The 16553-nt window shown below is 49.6% G+C and overlaps 1 protein-coding gene across 2 annotated transcripts; it reads left to right on the forward strand.

Moving 5' to 3' along the window:
• Window positions 1-5362: 5362 nt before the first annotated feature.
• Window positions 5363-15495, forward strand: C1RL (complement C1r subcomponent like). Of its 2 annotated transcripts, none has more exons than XM_046010553.1 (6): window positions 5363-5498; window positions 6111-6339; window positions 9759-9948; window positions 11428-11523; window positions 11662-11736; window positions 13318-15495. In XM_046010553.1, exons 1-6 carry the CDS (start codon window positions 5416-5418, stop codon window positions 14088-14090), a joined length of 1446 nt encoding a protein of 481 aa, XP_045866509.1. In that variant the 5' UTR covers window positions 5363-5415; the 3' UTR covers window positions 14091-15495. The 2 variants fall into 2 exon arrangements, with proteins under 2 accessions (XP_045866509.1, XP_045866511.1); XM_046010555.1 differs by lacking the exon at window positions 5363-5498 and adding an exon at window positions 5651-5933.
• The last annotated feature ends 1058 nt before the right edge of the window (window positions 15496-16553 follow it).

A 16553-nucleotide genomic window follows, 5' to 3' on the forward strand; every position in this document is an offset into this window, starting at 1 on the left:
AGTAAATAAAATCTTTAAAAATAAGGAGAGAGGGTTTAGTAGTCAGACCTCAGAACTTTGGGACAAAGCCATCCTCTCCCATCTGATAGATATGAATATGATATGAATAGATATGATAGATATGAATACATGAAGATGATATTTTTTAAGTATTAAAACAAAGGGAGGCTCTGATTTCGGTGGAGAGGTGGGGAGCAGAGGTATATTGGTGAGCATGTATCCTCTGTGTGATTTCAGAGGGGTATCATGTTGCCCACGAAAGCATGCTAACTGATGTAGTGGGCACAGAGCTGCCAGAAAGGGCTCTGGGCACTTAGGGCTCAGACTGCGATAGTGGTCACAGTGACAAAAAGTGGCAGTGAGTGGGGCTGGGGACAGGGAGGTCTCATGCAACAGGGTCACCATATTGAAGAAGTTGCAAAGCATCTTGCCCACTGATGACCAGATAGCTTATTGTCTAAACCAGGACTCTTGTGAAAGGGAAGAAAGACATTAGTAATAATTACACTACGACAGCCAGCGTGAACTGGGACTGTTCCAACCAAACTGAGACATATGCTCTCCCAATAGATGACCCTATAGAGTGTTCTGGAGGTTTAGTCCACCAAAGCTACAAAGAGAAGGAGGGTTAGTGCCCTCGTGGGTAAAGCACTAGGAACCTTATTAGGGCCATCAGAGCTCCCCAGGGAGAATTTCTTTGAATAGAGTGAATCAGGGTGGGTGAAAATAAATGCAAAAGTCACCAGTGTTTTCAGGGCTGATGGGTGGTTAGGTGGGCATGTGATGGAAAGGCCATAGTGAAGCATGATCAAAAGAATATGACAAAGAACATCAGAGACAAAGAACACAATACTCGGCCCCTAAGCCTTGTGATCCAGTGGCTGGTTCAGTGTCCCTTCCTCCGAGGGCAGATTCCTGGGGGCTCGTGCCAGGGTCCCTCTTGTTCCTGGGCAGGTCCTGTAGGTCCTAGCTTTTTGCCTGCAAGGGGCAGTAGAAGGCTTCCTCTTCTGGGGCTCCATTTGCTCCTCCCTCTGCTGCTGCAGTGGGCACCAAGTGGCCCAACCTGGACTCCTAGGGGCCCTCGTGCTTCCCTCCACCCGCCAGGCAGACCACAGTCAGCTGTCTCACAGACTCTGACATCCAATGAGCAGTCAGGACCTGAGTCAGAGGCTGTATCTCAAGATCGCCAAGTCAAGGCAGGGTGGAGGAAGGCAGGCCAGGAACCAAGGAGGAGTCCATGGAGATGAATTCTACTCCCTCTCACCATAGCCTTCCTCTCTCCACTATGAGGCGGTGGGTGTCCTGGGGCTTCCACGTGGCCATCGCTCCTCACCCCAGAGCACCCGGTCTGGAAAGGAAGGGCGGGGTTAGAGACAACCACAGTCCGGAGAGTGATTAATAGAGAACTGGGAGTATAAAGAAATAGAGTCTTTGAAATAGAGAAGTTTTTAAAAATGAACAACTGGCAGGACCCCCAGCAGACTTTCCTTCAGCTTCTCTTTCAAGTTGAGTCTGGGCATTGGTGGGTAAGAGGGCTTCTTCTTCTTCTTTTTTTTTTTTTTTTAAAGATTTTATTTATTTATTTGACAGAGAGAGATCACAAGTAGACAGAGAGGCAGGCAGAGAGAGAGAGAGGGAAGCAGGCTCGATGCTGAGCAGAGAGCCCGATGCGGGACTCGATCCCAGGACCCTGAGATCACGACCTGAGCCAAAGGCAGCGGCTTAACCCACTGAGCCACCCAGGCGCCCCTCTTCTTCTTTTTTTTTAAGATTTTATTTATTTATTTGACAGAGAGATGCCACAAGTAGGCAGAGTGGTAGGCAGAAGGATAGGGAGAAGCAGGCTCCCTGCTGAGCAGAAGCCTGATGCGGGACTTGATCCCAGGACCCTGAGATCACAACCTGAGCTGAAAGCAGCTGCTTAACAAACTGAGCCACCCAGGCACTCCTGAGGTCTTCTTGATCTCAGAGATATCCACCCTCAACTGGGGTAAAAAACTGTCTCCAATATTTTAGCTATTCCTGAGCCAGATGGCAAGGCTGTCTACCCTAGAGATTTTGTAAAGGTCATGCTGGGAATTACTATATTTCCAGTGACCTTCTGCCTCCTTCCGGAGCCTTCCCCAGCCACAGCCCCTTTGCCTGGCCCTTGCCCTGGAATAAATGTACCTGTCTCCCAATTATAGGTGAAAACCAGAATGTGTCTCATTTTCCATTTGTTGACTTTCTCTTTTGCACATTTAAAGCTTCTCAGTCCTGCCTTTTTTTTTTCCCCTCTAAATGCCCTAAAATGAAATTCTGGTGCTCAGTGTTAAAAAGCAAGCCCCCTAAGTGCTCACCAGATAAATCTCAGCAAGACGAGAACATATTCCCCCTTCTCCTAGAGTTGCAGAAAATCAGACACGATTCTGCTTCATAGAGTTGATGCTGATAAAGTGGTAAATCAAGAACATTCAGTCCCACTGGTGTGAAAATATGTAATCCTGTTCCATGTTATATTTATATATCTTTGGAAGTGTAATTTGCACAAAGGAATCTTCTAAGACACACAGACACCCAAGAAGGTGGCTATATGACCCATACAATGTAATTTATAAACCTTGAAAGTCTGCAACTCCAGCTGGTGGTTGATAATTTATTTGTCTGAAAATAATATTTCATTTATTTATTTTTTTCTATAGAGAGAGCACAAAAGCAGGGGGAGGGGCAGAGGGAGAGAGAGAGACTCCCAAGCAGGCTCCATGCCCAGCATGAAGGTGGAGGCGGGGCTCCATTTTACAACTGTGAGATCATGATCTGAGCTGAAACCAAGAGTCGGATACTTAACTGACTGAGCCACCCAGGCACCCCTGAAAACGATATTTAAATTAACCTCTTTGATTTTGAAGAGGCATAGAGACTTAGGAGATTCTTGTTTGTTTGTTAGACCAGAAGAATTCCTTTGGGACTGCCTTGTCCTTTCAGGCATAAAAGTAAAATCTCATTCTTCTGTTTGTCTTTTTCAAAGAGTTTAAGAGTGTGGTGATTTGAATGAACAGGGGCAGTCCTTGCCCTGTGATCTACCAGGAAAGCTGGGAATCAGCCCAGTGGGAAGAGCTAGAAAAGGAAGAGGGGAAGCAGCATAACCCCAAGTTCAGTGAACTTGAGGGGACTTGGACTGTGTGGCCCATACAGCCCTACCTTAAGGGTGATGGAGGACAGATGTCCTGATCATGATAATGGGGTCACCATTTCTACTGTACCCCTATTACTTGAGAGGCAATAAAAATTATCAAGTTCAGGGGCACCTGAGTGGTTCAATCAGTTTAGCATGTGTCTTGGGCTCAAGTCATGATCTCAGGGTCCTGGGATCCAGTCCTGCATCAGGCTCCCTGCTCAGAGGAGAGCCTGCTTCTCCCTCTCCCTCTGCGGCTCCCCCTGCTTGTGCTCTCTCACTCCTCTCTCTCCCTCTGTCAAATAAATAAATAAATAAAATCTTTTTTTTTTTTTTAATTCTCAAGTTCAGTAGGAAGTTGCCTTCTCAAGCCATAGGGTCTCCAGGAAGATGGGGTGGCACGAGGCTCAGAGGAGAGGAAGCTGTCGGAGCTAAAGCTTCAATGCAGGAGGAGGAGGAAAGCAAGAACACAAAGGCCTGGAGAAAGGGAGGAAAGCGGCGGGGGTGAGGGACAAATAAAAGAAGAAGCAACAGAAGGAGGAGAACATACAACCAGGGACCTGAGCAGTGTAGGGGCCCAGAGGAGAGGTTACTTCTGGAATGTGGGTGAGAGGGATTGCCCACCACGCTCTCCCTGGGACTAAGGATGGAGGCAGGATGCTCTGGGACTGAGTGGAACCCAGAGGGATGCTTCCGAAGGAGCCTGGTCACTTGGGTGACCCAGGGAGAGCGTGGAAGGAGCTGTTTATTGCCATTACAGGATTATACAACATTGTGAGAGTATACCATTTTTAGTAGTTTGTATCTTTAGATTTTTCTCGCTCTGTTACTAGATAGCTGTGCTACAAGCCTACGTGTTTTGTTGCCTGTGTGGGGTAGAAGAAGGGGAAGCAGGGAAAGTTGGGTCCCAGAGAGGGTAGCAGGGGAGTACTTGGCAAAGTGATAGAGGCACCGGAAGAAGGGGTGTTTGAGGGTCAGTGTGAGAGGGCAAGGGAAGAAGCCGACTAAGAAACTTTCTACCCATATGGTCAAGACTCAACCATGTGTGTTTCGAGGTCACGCCCATGGACTAGGCACCGTGTTAGCCATCCATGGTGGTGAGCCAAGGAACCATAGTCCCGGTCTTTTTTTTTTTTTTTTTTTTTTTTCATAGTCCCGGTCTTAATGGAGCCTCCTAGCTGGCCTGGCGTGCTGTCTCGGAGTGTCTCTAAGGGTTTCCGGAGAGCCTCTTAAACGAAGAGTAGACCAAGAGCTCTGGAGTGGCTGAGGAGTCCTTCTCAACACATGGCAGCCTTTGTGGTGAGCAGAACCGGGAAACAGCCATTCCACAAAAACATCACGTGCTATAACTCTGAGCCCCAGACGTATGCAAAACTTCTAGATGGAGCTAGATGGAGTCCACGACAGGACGTGACCCTGGGCCAACTAACAAGGAATCACCCCGCATCTGCCTGCTTTCCTCCATCCCCTCCCATTTCACGTCACAGCCTCGGGGGTGGGGGTGCTGCTCAGAGCTGGTGTCCCAGGCCAGAGGGAGTGTGTGTCCCCGGAGAGCAGGCTGTTGCTCACTTTCCACACACCTGTCTCCTTTGAGGACAGAACCCTGTGCCTCCACAAGGGCTTCGCAGCCCTTAGCAAGCTATGGGTGAGTGTCTCTCCTGGGGGAACAGGGAGAGCAGGCTCTGTCCCCTGCCATGGCCTCTGGTATTTGTCTAAAGAAGTTTGAGTCTGGGACTGACAGGGGCTGTGGGCAGGATTCAAAAGACTACCTAAGCAAGTGCCCTCACTCAGGCTTGATGAGAGAGGAGGAAGGAGCAGCTCAAGGTCACGGATCACAAACTTCAATTTCTACAAGAGGCAGTCTGCTAACATCAATGAATGGTAAGGTCATGGAGGGAGAGGTATGGCCCATTAAGGTGACAGCCTTTACGCAGAAGGACCCACCCCTACCGTGTGATACATGCATGAGGGAAAAATCAGCTGTGAACAGTACAAAACAGTCATGACTTGGTGCCTTCCCTGCCCCCTGGTATTTTCTGAGGGCAAATGGGGTTGGGGAGATGTTTTTCCTCTAAATTGTGGCCGGCAAACTATTCCTGAATCAGACAGCAGGTGGCGCTCAACCCAGAGAATTAGGAAAAGGGAACTGTGGACAATTACTTAACTCATTTCCAGTAACTTCTCCTTCCTCCCCCAGCAGGGCCTTGCCCAGCCCCACCTCCCGTTCCCTGGCGTGGGCCACGTCCTGTTGCTGGTCCCAGATGTCCAGTTCCAGATGCCTGGTCTCGGAGTGGGGAAATGACCACTGGAGAAGCCCCCACTCCACAAGCTGCCTGGGCAAGATGTGAGTGTGCCCAGGGAACGCTCTGGAGGAGAGGACAATGGCGGGAGAGGGGAAGGTGGGACCCAGGAACCTGCGTACCCGCGCACTCACCCGCACCACACGCCTACACACACACACACACACACACACACACACACACACACACACACACACACACACACAACCAGTCCCTGCAAGGGGAACTGGAAAGTTGCCTGGAGCCACCAGCAGCCTTCCCTGGAGTTGGTCAGACTCCCTGGTCCAAGCCAGGAGAACGACCGTATTTAAATTCCCCTCCCTCCCACCACCACGGCTCCCCCAGGTCCCAGGGTGGGACTGGGACTTGCCAAAGCAGAAAGCAGCCCCCTGCTTTGATCGAAACTGTCCAGGGACATGAGCAATGGTGGGAAACTCACAGTCCACGCTCCAGCTGGCTGGGAGGCTGCAGGAATTAAGGTGAGAGACCCTAAGGGAGGAGCCAGCAGGTGCCCAGGCCTCAAGGGCAGAGGCCACAGCTGCGAATGCCTTTGCAGGGCCTCTCTATTTCCCAGCTTCACCTGCCTCTGCCCCTCATATTTCGACAGGCCTCAGGCCATATGCGTGTGGCCATAGCTCACTCTTGCCCCCTCACAGGTGGTGGTTACTCCTCTGGGGAGTCCTCCAGGCTTGCCCCACGCAGGGCTCCGTGCTCTTGGCCCAGCAGCTACCCCAGCAGCTGACATCGCCCGGGTATCCAGAGCCCTATCTCAGAGGCCAAGAGAGCACCACTGACATCGAGGCTCCAGAGGGCTTTGCCGTGAGGCTTGTGTTCCAGGACTTCGACCTGGAGCCATCCCAGAACTGTGAGCAGGACTCTGTCACAGTGAGCTGCGGTGGGGTCCTGAAGGGACTCTGGGGAGGGAGCCTCCTGGCCTGGAGCCCGGAAGCAGGGGGACGTGGCTGTGCCCTGAATGGCAAAGGATGGATGAAGAGCCTAAGTCAGGGCCACAGGTGGCTTAGCTGGGAGGCTCAGGTCTCACCCAGGCCACTGCCTTACACTAGCAGCACTGCCTGCGCCCAGGCTACCATCTGGGTTCCACAGAGCAAGACAGAGGGCGGCGGGGCAGTCTCTGCCTTTGGAAGTCATTCGGAGGGACACACACACATACTACAAAACCCTGGTGTCAAAGAGCAAGGACTTGCACGACAGTCAGTAAAGACCCACCAAGTTTCTGTGGAGTACAGGCTCCGTCTGATCAGGAAGCTGGGCCTAAGTAATAGCGAAAGCTTAGGTGACTGTTCAAGTTGCAGGATAGGGACCCTTTAAAAACAGCACTTTGCATTATCTTTTGGGTTAAATTTCCTTCATAGCAAAATAACCCATGCACAGAGTTCTTGGAAAAAATGAGTATACGACAAGGCTTATGATGAAGACAGCAGTCTTCAGCCTTCTTCCCAGCCCCAGTGCCTCTCCTAGTGGCAGCGCCTGCGAAGCCCGGAGCTGCTCCATCTGGCATTTGCTTCTATGTATATAAATAACTGATTATTGTGTTACTTTTTTGGATCTGATCACTTAATTTCCAACTCTAGAACATGAGGACTCTCTTTACCTCTCTTAGACCTTCAGTGCACTTCCCCACCCCAACCCCCCAAGCTAGCATTATTAGCATTTTTAGTTATTTATATTATCATGACTTTAAAATACTCCCTTCTTTTTTTTTTTTAAAGATTTTTTTTTTTTTTATTTGACAGAGAGAGAGATCACAAGTAGGCAGAGAGGTGGGCAGAGAGAGAGGAGGAAGCAGGCTCCCCGCGGAGCAGAGAGCCTGATGCGGGGCTCGATCCCAGGACCCTGAGACCATGACCTGAGCTGAAGGCAGCGGCTTAATCCACTGAGCCACCCAGGCGCCCCTCCCTTCTTTTTTTTTTAAGATTTTTTAAATTATTTATTTATTTGACAGAGATCACAAGTAGGCAGAGAGGCAGGCAGAGAGAGTGGGGAAGCAGGCTCCCTGCTGAGCAGAGACCCCCCCCCCAATGTGGGGCTTGATCCCGAGATCATGACCCGAGCTGAAGGCAGAGATTTAACTCACTGAGCCACCCAAGCACCCCTAAAATTCTTCCTTCTGAGCACATGGTGTACAGTAATCATATGTCCTTCTTTCTCTGGCTTTTGGGTCTCCCGGGCGTCAGTAATCACATGGAGTTTTTTGGATTTTCTGTTTTTGTTTTGATTTTTAGTTTCCTTAATTCTGTCTGTAACTAAGCTCCCCCAGACTCTTAGCCAGGAGAGTAAATCTCATCTCGACAGAATCAACTACAAATCTCAATCGCTTGGTCCTGCTTTGTATTGGTGACATCCCACCTGAAGATCTTGTGATGATTTATCTCCTAAGTCTGGGTTCCTTGCTCTGCAGAGCCTCATGCGTTCAGGAAGTCCCCTTCTCCCTCCTTCTGGGCACTTCCTGTACCTGTCCTGTGCTGGAACCGAACCCCGTACTCTTTCCCAGTTTAGGGCCTCATTTTGGAGGAATACATTGCCCTCCAGAAAGAGCGTGAGGGAATAAATTGTAAAGGATCTCACATATCCCTGAATGCCTTGATTCGACCATCACCATTGGTAGATAGTGAATTTGGGACACAGTCTGGGTTACAAGCCATTTTCTCTCAGAATTTTGATGATACGGTCTGCTTGCTCTAGTGTTGTTAAGCCTGGTACAAGTGTAATTCCTGGTCCTTCGTTTTTTTCTCTTTAGAACTTTTGGGACATTTTCCTTATTGTCAGTCTTCTAAGTTTCCATTGTGATGTGCCTTGACACGAGTCTTTTTGTCCTCATTGTGTACAGGGTTTTTTTAATCTAGAGACTTTTTTTAAGATTTTATCTATTTATTTGAGAGAGAGAGAGCATGGGGGTGGGGGTGGAATCAGAGGGAGAAGCAGACTCCTTGCTGAGCAGGGAGACCCACGAGGGACTCGATCCTGGGACTCTGGGATCATGACCTGAGCTGAAGGCAGATGATTCACCCACTGAGCCACTGGCGTCCCCAGTCTAGAGACTTTTTAAATCTAGTCCTCAACTCTGGGAATGTACTTGTATTTTTTGGGGGGGGGGCTTCTGAGCCAATGTCTATTTAGTTTTATCTAAAGTCGTTTTAGTCAACAACTCACAGGAAAGGGTGTGAAGAAAACTGGGGCATTTAACAACCAAGTCTGTGCATGAAGGACAGTTTCCCAGGGAAGCATGCTTCTCCCCCAAGAGGTATCTTTCTTAAATAGGGATATTAGATGCGGGGATGTCCTAAGGAAAAAGAGTATTGGGGCGTGCCTGAGCAAGACATTCCAGGTGATGGAAAACTTTTCTTTGTGCCAACTTCCCCCCAGTTACTGTGATCATGGAGACAGCCATGAGCAGGAGGGAGCCTTAAAGGAATTTGAGATTTGGGGAGAACGAGAGAACAAAGAGGGCATGTAGGTCAATATTGAAGGTCAGAAATCAGGTGAGCTGACCAGTGAGCTGTGTGCCCAGAGAAGAGATGTGGCGTGATGCATGGGCCAGGGAAACTCCATGGTCCTTGGGTTGGGGAATCCACATGAAAGGTTTTGAGCAGGGGTGAGGCAGTCAGAAGGAACAGAAGTGGAGACAGCCAGCCTCAAGGATATACTGAAGCAACAGTAGCCAAGGTACACACACTGTGTACATTTTGTCTATAGATTTCATAGGGGGAGCCTCCCTTACAGTTCCTAGGGTAAGAGGAGGAACGTTCCAAAAGAAGGAGAACTGGAAAGGCTAGGAACCCAAGGGGCTCAGTCTTGGCATAGTCTTATTGCTTCACAGACGTTGGCCACAGGACATTATTCGGACAAGTGGAAGGCGGTGGAGGTGGTGGAGGTGAGAAGGGAAGGACTTAGGTCTGCGTATTTGTCAGTTCAAGGCTGTGGTCCTCTAGGTACCATTTGGAGCATCAGGGGGTCAGTGGTGAGCAAAATAGATGTGGTTCGTGCCTTCTTAGAATCTATAATCCAGCAGAATGTTTGGAGAAAACCTGGGGTTCCCAAGGAGCTTCTTGAAAGTGGGTAACCACGGTGAGCTTTATGAGATACATATGGTAGGCTAAAGAAATAGGCTAGGTATCTCGTCATGGATAAAAGAAATCTGGGGGCCAGTAAGGGGACAAGATGCAACTTGAGGAAAGCTCCCCAAGGAACAGCTTCTGAACCCCAGAGGCGTGCAGACCTTCTAGAAGATATGACCCTGTGGTGCATGTTCACCCCACACCCGCCTGCCCACCCTCCCTTTTCAGATCACAGCCAGTGGGATGGATCCAAGCCGGTTCTGTGGGCAGCAGGGCTCCCCGCTGGACAGCCCTCCTGGTCAGAGGGAGTTTGTATCCCCGGGAAACCGATTGCGGCTGACTTTCCGGGCCCCCGCTTCCTCTCAGGACAGGACCACTGGCCTCCACAAGGGCTTCCTGGCCCTCTACCAAGCTGTGAGTGAGTGTCCCTCCTGGGTGTGCAGCCTCTGCCCCTGGCCATGGCCCCTGGGGTCCTGAAGGGACACGTGGAAGCTTGAGTAGCCCCTCCCCACCCAGCTGTGCCCCCGCTGCTGAGCAGCCCAATTAAAGGGGCAACCGTGGCTCAGCAGTTGTTTCCATGCGGATTTATAGGCCGAATGCTTGCAGGTCATCTCCTCTTTAAAGAGGAGCAAAAGTCAGATTTTTAAGTGAAGTTCTGGATTTTCAAATGGGAACTCAGATTTTTTTTTACAAGATAATGCATGTACATGATAAATTTTAAAAATAATAATATAATATGGTAATAGAGTAAGAAGTACATCTTCCTCTCATCTCTGGCTCTTAGCCTCTGGCTACCCTGTCCAGAAACAACTCTGTTGCCCATTTCCTGGGTACATTTCCAAAGACACCCTGTGCCATTCAAATATACATATTGTTGTGTGGCGGGGAAGGAAGGGCATGCATAATATTCACAATGTCTTAAATCTAGCATTTTTCACTTAATAATATGCCTTTCTTTTAAAGATTTTATTTATTTATTTGAGAGAAAGAGCAAGTGAGAGAGAGAGAGAGAGAGAGCACAACCAGGGAGAGGGGACAGAGAGAGAGGGAGAGGGAGAAGCAAATTCCGGGCTGAGCAGGGAGCCCAACTCAGGACTCATCCCAGGATTGTGGGATCATGACCTGAGCAAAAGGCAGCACTTAACTGACTGAGCCAGTCGGGCGTCCCTCAGTAATATGTCTTAATGAGCACCCCATATTCATGTGGTTAGGAGTGCCCAATTCTTTTTAAGGACCCTATAGTATTCCTTTGATTGATGAGTATACTGTGTTTAACCAGTCCTCCACTGATACTGGGCTGCCACAAGCCAGTCCTGCTGTGGGTATCCCTGCATATACGTCTTTGAGCCTGTGTATGGGCTAAATTCTTAGAAATGGGGGCACCTGGGTGGCTTAGTTATTAAGCTTCTGCCTTCGGCTCAAGTCATGATCCCAGGGTCCTGGGATCAAGCCCCACATCGGGCTCGCTGCTAGGTGGGAAGCCGGCTTCTCCCCCTCCACTCCCCCTGCTTGTGTTCCCTCTCTTGCTGTCCCTCTCTCTGTCAAATAAATAAAAATCTTTTAAAAATGAATAAATAAATTCTTAGAAATGGAAATGTTAGATGAAAAAGCATTTGCAATTTAAGTTTTGTCATGGCTGCATTTCCTCCCAAAGAGGTTTCGCTAACATGTACTGGCTAGCCATGTATGAAAATGCCCATTTCCCCATACCCTAATTATCACAGTTGCTCTCCTTTTTTTTTTTTTATCATTTTTTATCATTGATGAGCTGATCAGTGAAAACTAGTTCAAGTGTTCTAAATGAAAGACTGTGCAAGTCACACTAAATATGGCTCCCGGCCAGAATCAGTCCCTGGGCTGCCAGTTCGGGGTCCTCCTGACAACTGGTTCCCTACAGGAGTGAACCACAGTCTGCCCATCAGCGCACCGGAGGACAACCCCTCCCAGATCCAGAACCACTGCCGGGAGCCCTATTATCAGGCAGTGCCAGCAGGTGAGTCCCTGCCTGCTTGGGAAACTGGCTCCTAGTTGCCTCAGTCCCACCAAGAAGCCAGAGGCGCTCTGGGCACCTAGCAACCCCACCTCCCAATTCTGAACCTGCTTCTCTACCTCCCCTCATTTCACTCCTCAGGGACACTCACCTGCACACCCCAGTTCCCCTGGAAGGAGACACAAGATAGAGAGGAGCTTCCTCACTGCATACCTGGTGAGTAATGACCTCCAGCGCCAACCCTGTGGCCCCTTCCTGCAGAAACCTCAGCTGTACCTGGGGCCCGTGGGAGTGGGACCCAGAGGGTTAAAGGAAAGCCTTAGGGTAGAGAGGGAGAGATGAAGGCAGAAGGTGGAGAAGAAGAAGGGGACCAAGAAGGCCCAGAAAAGGAGAGGCAAAAGTCTTGTCCCTTATTCAGAATCAAGAGATAACTGAGAGAGTACAAGCATAGATGAAGTCCATCACAGGGGACGGTAAAGGAGAAAAGGGTCAGAAGAGTAGAAAGAAGAGAAACCCGTCTCGTGGGATGGTCTGCTTTAAGGATAAGCTCTCTGTCCCCAAAATACCTCCCTACCTACACGCCACAGTGCCAGGAAATCCACCATACTCTTAAGACTTTTTATTAAGATAAAAGTTATGTAACGTAAAATTCACCATCTTAACCGCCTTGAAGTGTACCATGCAGTGGTTTTTAGTATATTCACAAGGTTGTGCCAAATTACCGCTAATTCCAAAACAGTCCCATCACCCCAAAAAGAAGCCCAGCACCTCTGATTCTCCCCTCCCCCACCCCCTGGCAACCACTAACCTACTTTCTGTCTCCGTGGATTTGCCTCTTCTGATTGTTTTCTATAAAGGGAATCAGACAGCACATGGCCTTTTGTGTCTGGCTTCTTTCATTTAGCCTTTTTTCAAGGCTCATCCACGTTGTAGCACATGTCAGGATTCCATTCCTTTCCAGGGATGTACCTTAATCCATCCTCTTGTTCATCCATTCATCCATTAAAGGACATTTGGGTTGTTTCTACTTTTTGCCTTTTAGAGATAAGGCCGCTATGACCATTCGTGTACGAGTTTCCATGTGGACATGTTTTCTGTTCTCCTGGGTGTGTCCCCGTAAGTGGAATTACTAGGTCACCTTCCACCTGCTAGTTTAACTTTTTGGGGACTTGCCAGGCTGTTTTCTACTGGTGCGGCATCCTTTTACATTCCCACCAGCAAGATACGATTGTTCAAGTTGACTGTTTTTGAAATCCCTTTTTTTTTTTTTTTTGAGTCAAAGATCACCTTTCTAACTCAATCTGAATGAACTTCTCAGATCTCGCTCCTGACCGTCAGAAAGCTCTCGGGACAGGCTGGTGCAGTGTTCGGGGAGTGGGTTGGGGAGCAGGTGATGGGGGAGATGTCCACGATGGAGGAAGGACACAGACAAACTGCTTGCTGCATGATTTTGCTGGGGATGCCCCCCCCCCAGAGTCTGAGGACGTGGCCTTCAAATGTATGAGGGATGGGGGACATGGGGGAAGGGGACCAAGAGCACACTTCTCAGTGATGTGTGGGCCTGTCCGATCACTGTTTTGTGTACTTGAAACTAACATAAGCTGTGTGTTAATGACACTGGAATTAATTTCTTTAAATCCTATTATTAAGGTAAAATAAGAGAGATTCTTTTTAAAAAAGAAAGTGTCCAGGAAGCAGGGAGGAGAGCACTTCTTGGAAGCAGGTCTGTAACAAATGCTCCTTGATGCAGCTGCTGATGTCACCTTCTCTTCTCTGCTCGTGTCTCTTCTCTCCCAGTCTGTGGCCGGCCGGTCACCCCCATCACCCAGAACCAGGAGGCCCTGGGTTCCTCCAAGGCCAAGCCAGGCAACTTCCCCTGGCAAGCTTTCACCAACATCTACGGCCGCGGGGGCGGGGCCCTGCTGGGCGACAGGTGGATCCTCACAGCGGCCCACACCATCTATCCCAAGGACGGCGTCTTCGTCGGGAGGAACCGGAGCGTGGACGTGTTCCTGGGCCACACGAGCATCGACGAGATGCTGCGGCTGGGGAGCCACCCTGTACGCCGCGTGGTGGTGCACCCGGACTACCGGCCGCGCGAGGTCCACAACTTCGACGGCGACATCGCGCTCCTGGAGCTGCAGCGGAGCGTGCCGCTGGGCCCCGGCCTGCTCCCGGTCTGCCTGCCCGAGCGCGAGGCCCTGTACCGCAGCGGCGTGTGGGGCGTCGTCAGCGGGTTCGGCGTGGACAGGGGCTGGTTAACCACGGAGCTGAAATACACAAGCCTGCCCGTGGCCCCGCGGTCCGCCTGCCGGGCCTGGCTCCGAGAGAGGCGGAGGTCTGAGCTGTTTTCCGCCAACATGTTCTGTGCAGGGGGCGAGACGAGGCAGCAGAGTGTCTGCCAGGGGGACAGCGGCGGCGTCTTTGTGGTGTGGGATGAGCGTGCCCATCGCTGGGTGGCCACGGGCATTGTCTCCTGGGGCGTGGGCTGTGGCAAGGGCTATGGCTTCTACACCAAAGTGCTCAACTACCTGGACTGGATCAAGGCAGTGATGGACGGGAAGGACTGAGCCTTGAGCAGGGACACTCAAGCCTTGTCCCTGCTCAAGCCTTGTGTCGCTTGAGCAGGGACACTCAGCTGGGGGCCGCCCCTGTCCCCCAGGAGAGGGTGAGGAAGGAGGACCCAGCTCAAGGATGGGGATGGGAGCAGGGAATCCCTATTCTAGTGACTGCTGCCCTGTCCCGGGTGGGAGAGAACTCCTCCTCCTTCCCAGTGCCTCCTCCTTCTCCTCCTCTACCTTCCTTCCAGGGAAGCACTGGACATCTCAGCCAGTTTCCCTTTAAACTTCATCTCCTGCAGATATGGCTTCTTCTGTGCTCTCCTGGGAGACTGTCACCTTCTCATCCCCCAGTTCAAATGGGGTATGGGGGATGAGGTTTTAATTGCTTTCATTTCTGAGACATTCCCAAGTCCCTCCAGTTGGCCTTCACACTTTCAAGCTATTGGTTTCACCACCACCAAATCTAGCTGCAATTCTAGTGAATAGCCCATTTTGGCCTCTGTGTTCTGTGTACCAGACACTTCCCGGGTTATTTCATTGACTCCTCACAGCAAGTTGGCCATGGAGGTGTTATTATCCACATTTCACAAATGAAGAAACTGAAGCCCAGGGACATAAAGTGTCTTTCCCAAAACCCACAGCTGGGACAGAACTGCCAAGGCCATGTGCTTTCCAGGACACGGCAGTACCTCGCAGTTGTCCTCAAGACCTACTGTGCTTCCCCTTCCCAATTCCCACATCCTCACAGGTCCTCCCTGGGAATTCCTGCTTCAGTGAAGATGACAACACCTGGCTCACACTTTCCTGCTGGCCCCATCCCCTAGACCCCAAGCTGAGCCCAGCACTGGGCTGGATGGTGGGGCTGACACCCCCCAGCACCGCTGGACACCCGGGTCTGGGCTCCACCTGAGAAGACCAGCTCTATAACACTTAATAAGGTCTTGAGGTGATTTACCGTGAAAGACACAAGTCAAATACGATTGTTCAAATGGAAATAGAAAATTAATACCATAAAACAGAAGAGAGAAAATTTGCTAGCATTGAAGGTCAAGTCAGCTACCTGGCTAAAGGTTAAGTTGATCTTTAAAAACAGCAGGTTTCAAAGTTGTACATACATGCGCTTACTTTGATTTTTCTAAACCATTTTAAACCTAAGTATAAAAGACTATTAAAAACACCCAAAGGGGTGACTGTGTGGCTCAGTCAGTTAAGTGTCTGACTTTTGGTTTTGGCTCAGGTAGTGATCTCAGGGATGTGGGATTGAGCCCCCTCTAGGGCTCTGCGAACAGTGTGGAGTCAGCCTGGGATTCTCTCTCCCTCTGCTTCTCCTACTTGTGTTTGTTCTCTTTCTCTCTCTCTAAAATAAAATAAATAAATCTTGGGGGACCTGGATGTCTTGCTAGGTTAAGCATCTGCCTTCTGCTCTGGTCATGATCCTGGCGTCCTGGGATTGAGCCCTGAGTCGAGCTCCCTGCTTGGTAGGGAACCTGCTCCTCCTTCTCCCTCTGCCTGCTGCTCCCCCTGCTTATACTCTCTCTCTCTGTGTCAAATAAATAAATAATAAATAAATAAAATCTTTTAAATAAATAATTAAGAACACCTTAAAATACTGATCAGAAGTTGTTTTAGGGGGCGCCTAGGTGGCTCAGTGGGTTAAAGCCTCTGCCTTCAGCTCAGGTCATGATCTCAGGGTGCTGGGATCCAGCCCCGCATTGGGCTCTCTGCTCAGCGGGGAGCCTGCTTCCTCCTCTCTCTCTCTGCCTGCCCCTCTGCCTACTTGTGATCTCTGTCTGTCAAATAAATAAATAAAATCTTTAAAAAAAAAAAGAAGTTGTTTTAGGTGGTATAATTTTGGCTGTTTTCCCCCTATTCTTCTGTAGCTGCTAAAGTTTGCTAAATTTTATTTAATGAGCATGTATTCATTTTATTTTGTTTTATTATCGAAAAAATGATGTTTCTCCCTACCAAGGCAAAAAGTGTATACTTATATGGCTCTATATGGATCTAGATGTCTAGATCTATCCACATAAGGTTACCTACCATTACTTTAAGAGAGAAACTTTTTTTCCCCAGAACTAAAACCCGAGAGGAATAAACAGTAAAATAGACAATGTCTTTGATACTGGTCTTTAAACCAGTGCAGGAGTAATCTTCATATGGCTCTTTCTTCTTTCTGTCCTTGGTGTAAGTCAAGGGTATACAACAAATGTGCAAGTAAGGGTTCCTTTGAGTGGCCAGGCAGAGGGGAGGTAGGACTGGGACCGAGCTGACGAAGCCCAGGTTTGTCACTTGCAGCCGTGTCGTATCGTACCAGGACAGAACTCAGAATCCCTGCGATGGACAGGAGAACTCCAGCTAAGAATTACCTTGTTGGACCACCTGCTCCTTACCTGTGATCTCTGCCCCCACTATGAGCCTGAGACATGCATGCACACCCACAGTGCTGTCAAAATGCTAATATGATGCAATTTT

This window comes from Meles meles, chromosome 7 (assembly GCF_922984935.1).
Source record: "Meles meles chromosome 7, mMelMel3.1 paternal haplotype, whole genome shotgun sequence".
In the NCBI taxonomy this organism is placed as follows: domain Eukaryota; kingdom Metazoa; phylum Chordata; class Mammalia; order Carnivora; family Mustelidae; genus Meles; species Meles meles.

What these genes read in the sequence shown, in the direction of transcription:
- C1RL (XM_046010553.1), top strand. Translation starts at nt 5,416, where the DNA reads ATGTCCAGTTCCAGATGCCTGGTCTCGGAGTGGGGAAATGACCACTGG. An exon ending in GTGAGCAGGACTCTGTCACA is followed by an intron (nt 6,340 to 9,758) that starts GTGAGCTGCGGT and finishes CTCCCTTTTCAG; the next exon opens with ATCACAGCCAGTGGGATGGA. An exon ending in GCTTCCTCACTGCATACCTG is followed by an intron (nt 11,737 to 13,317) that starts GTGAGTAATGAC and finishes CTTCTCTCCCAG; the next exon opens with TCTGTGGCCGGCCGGTCACC.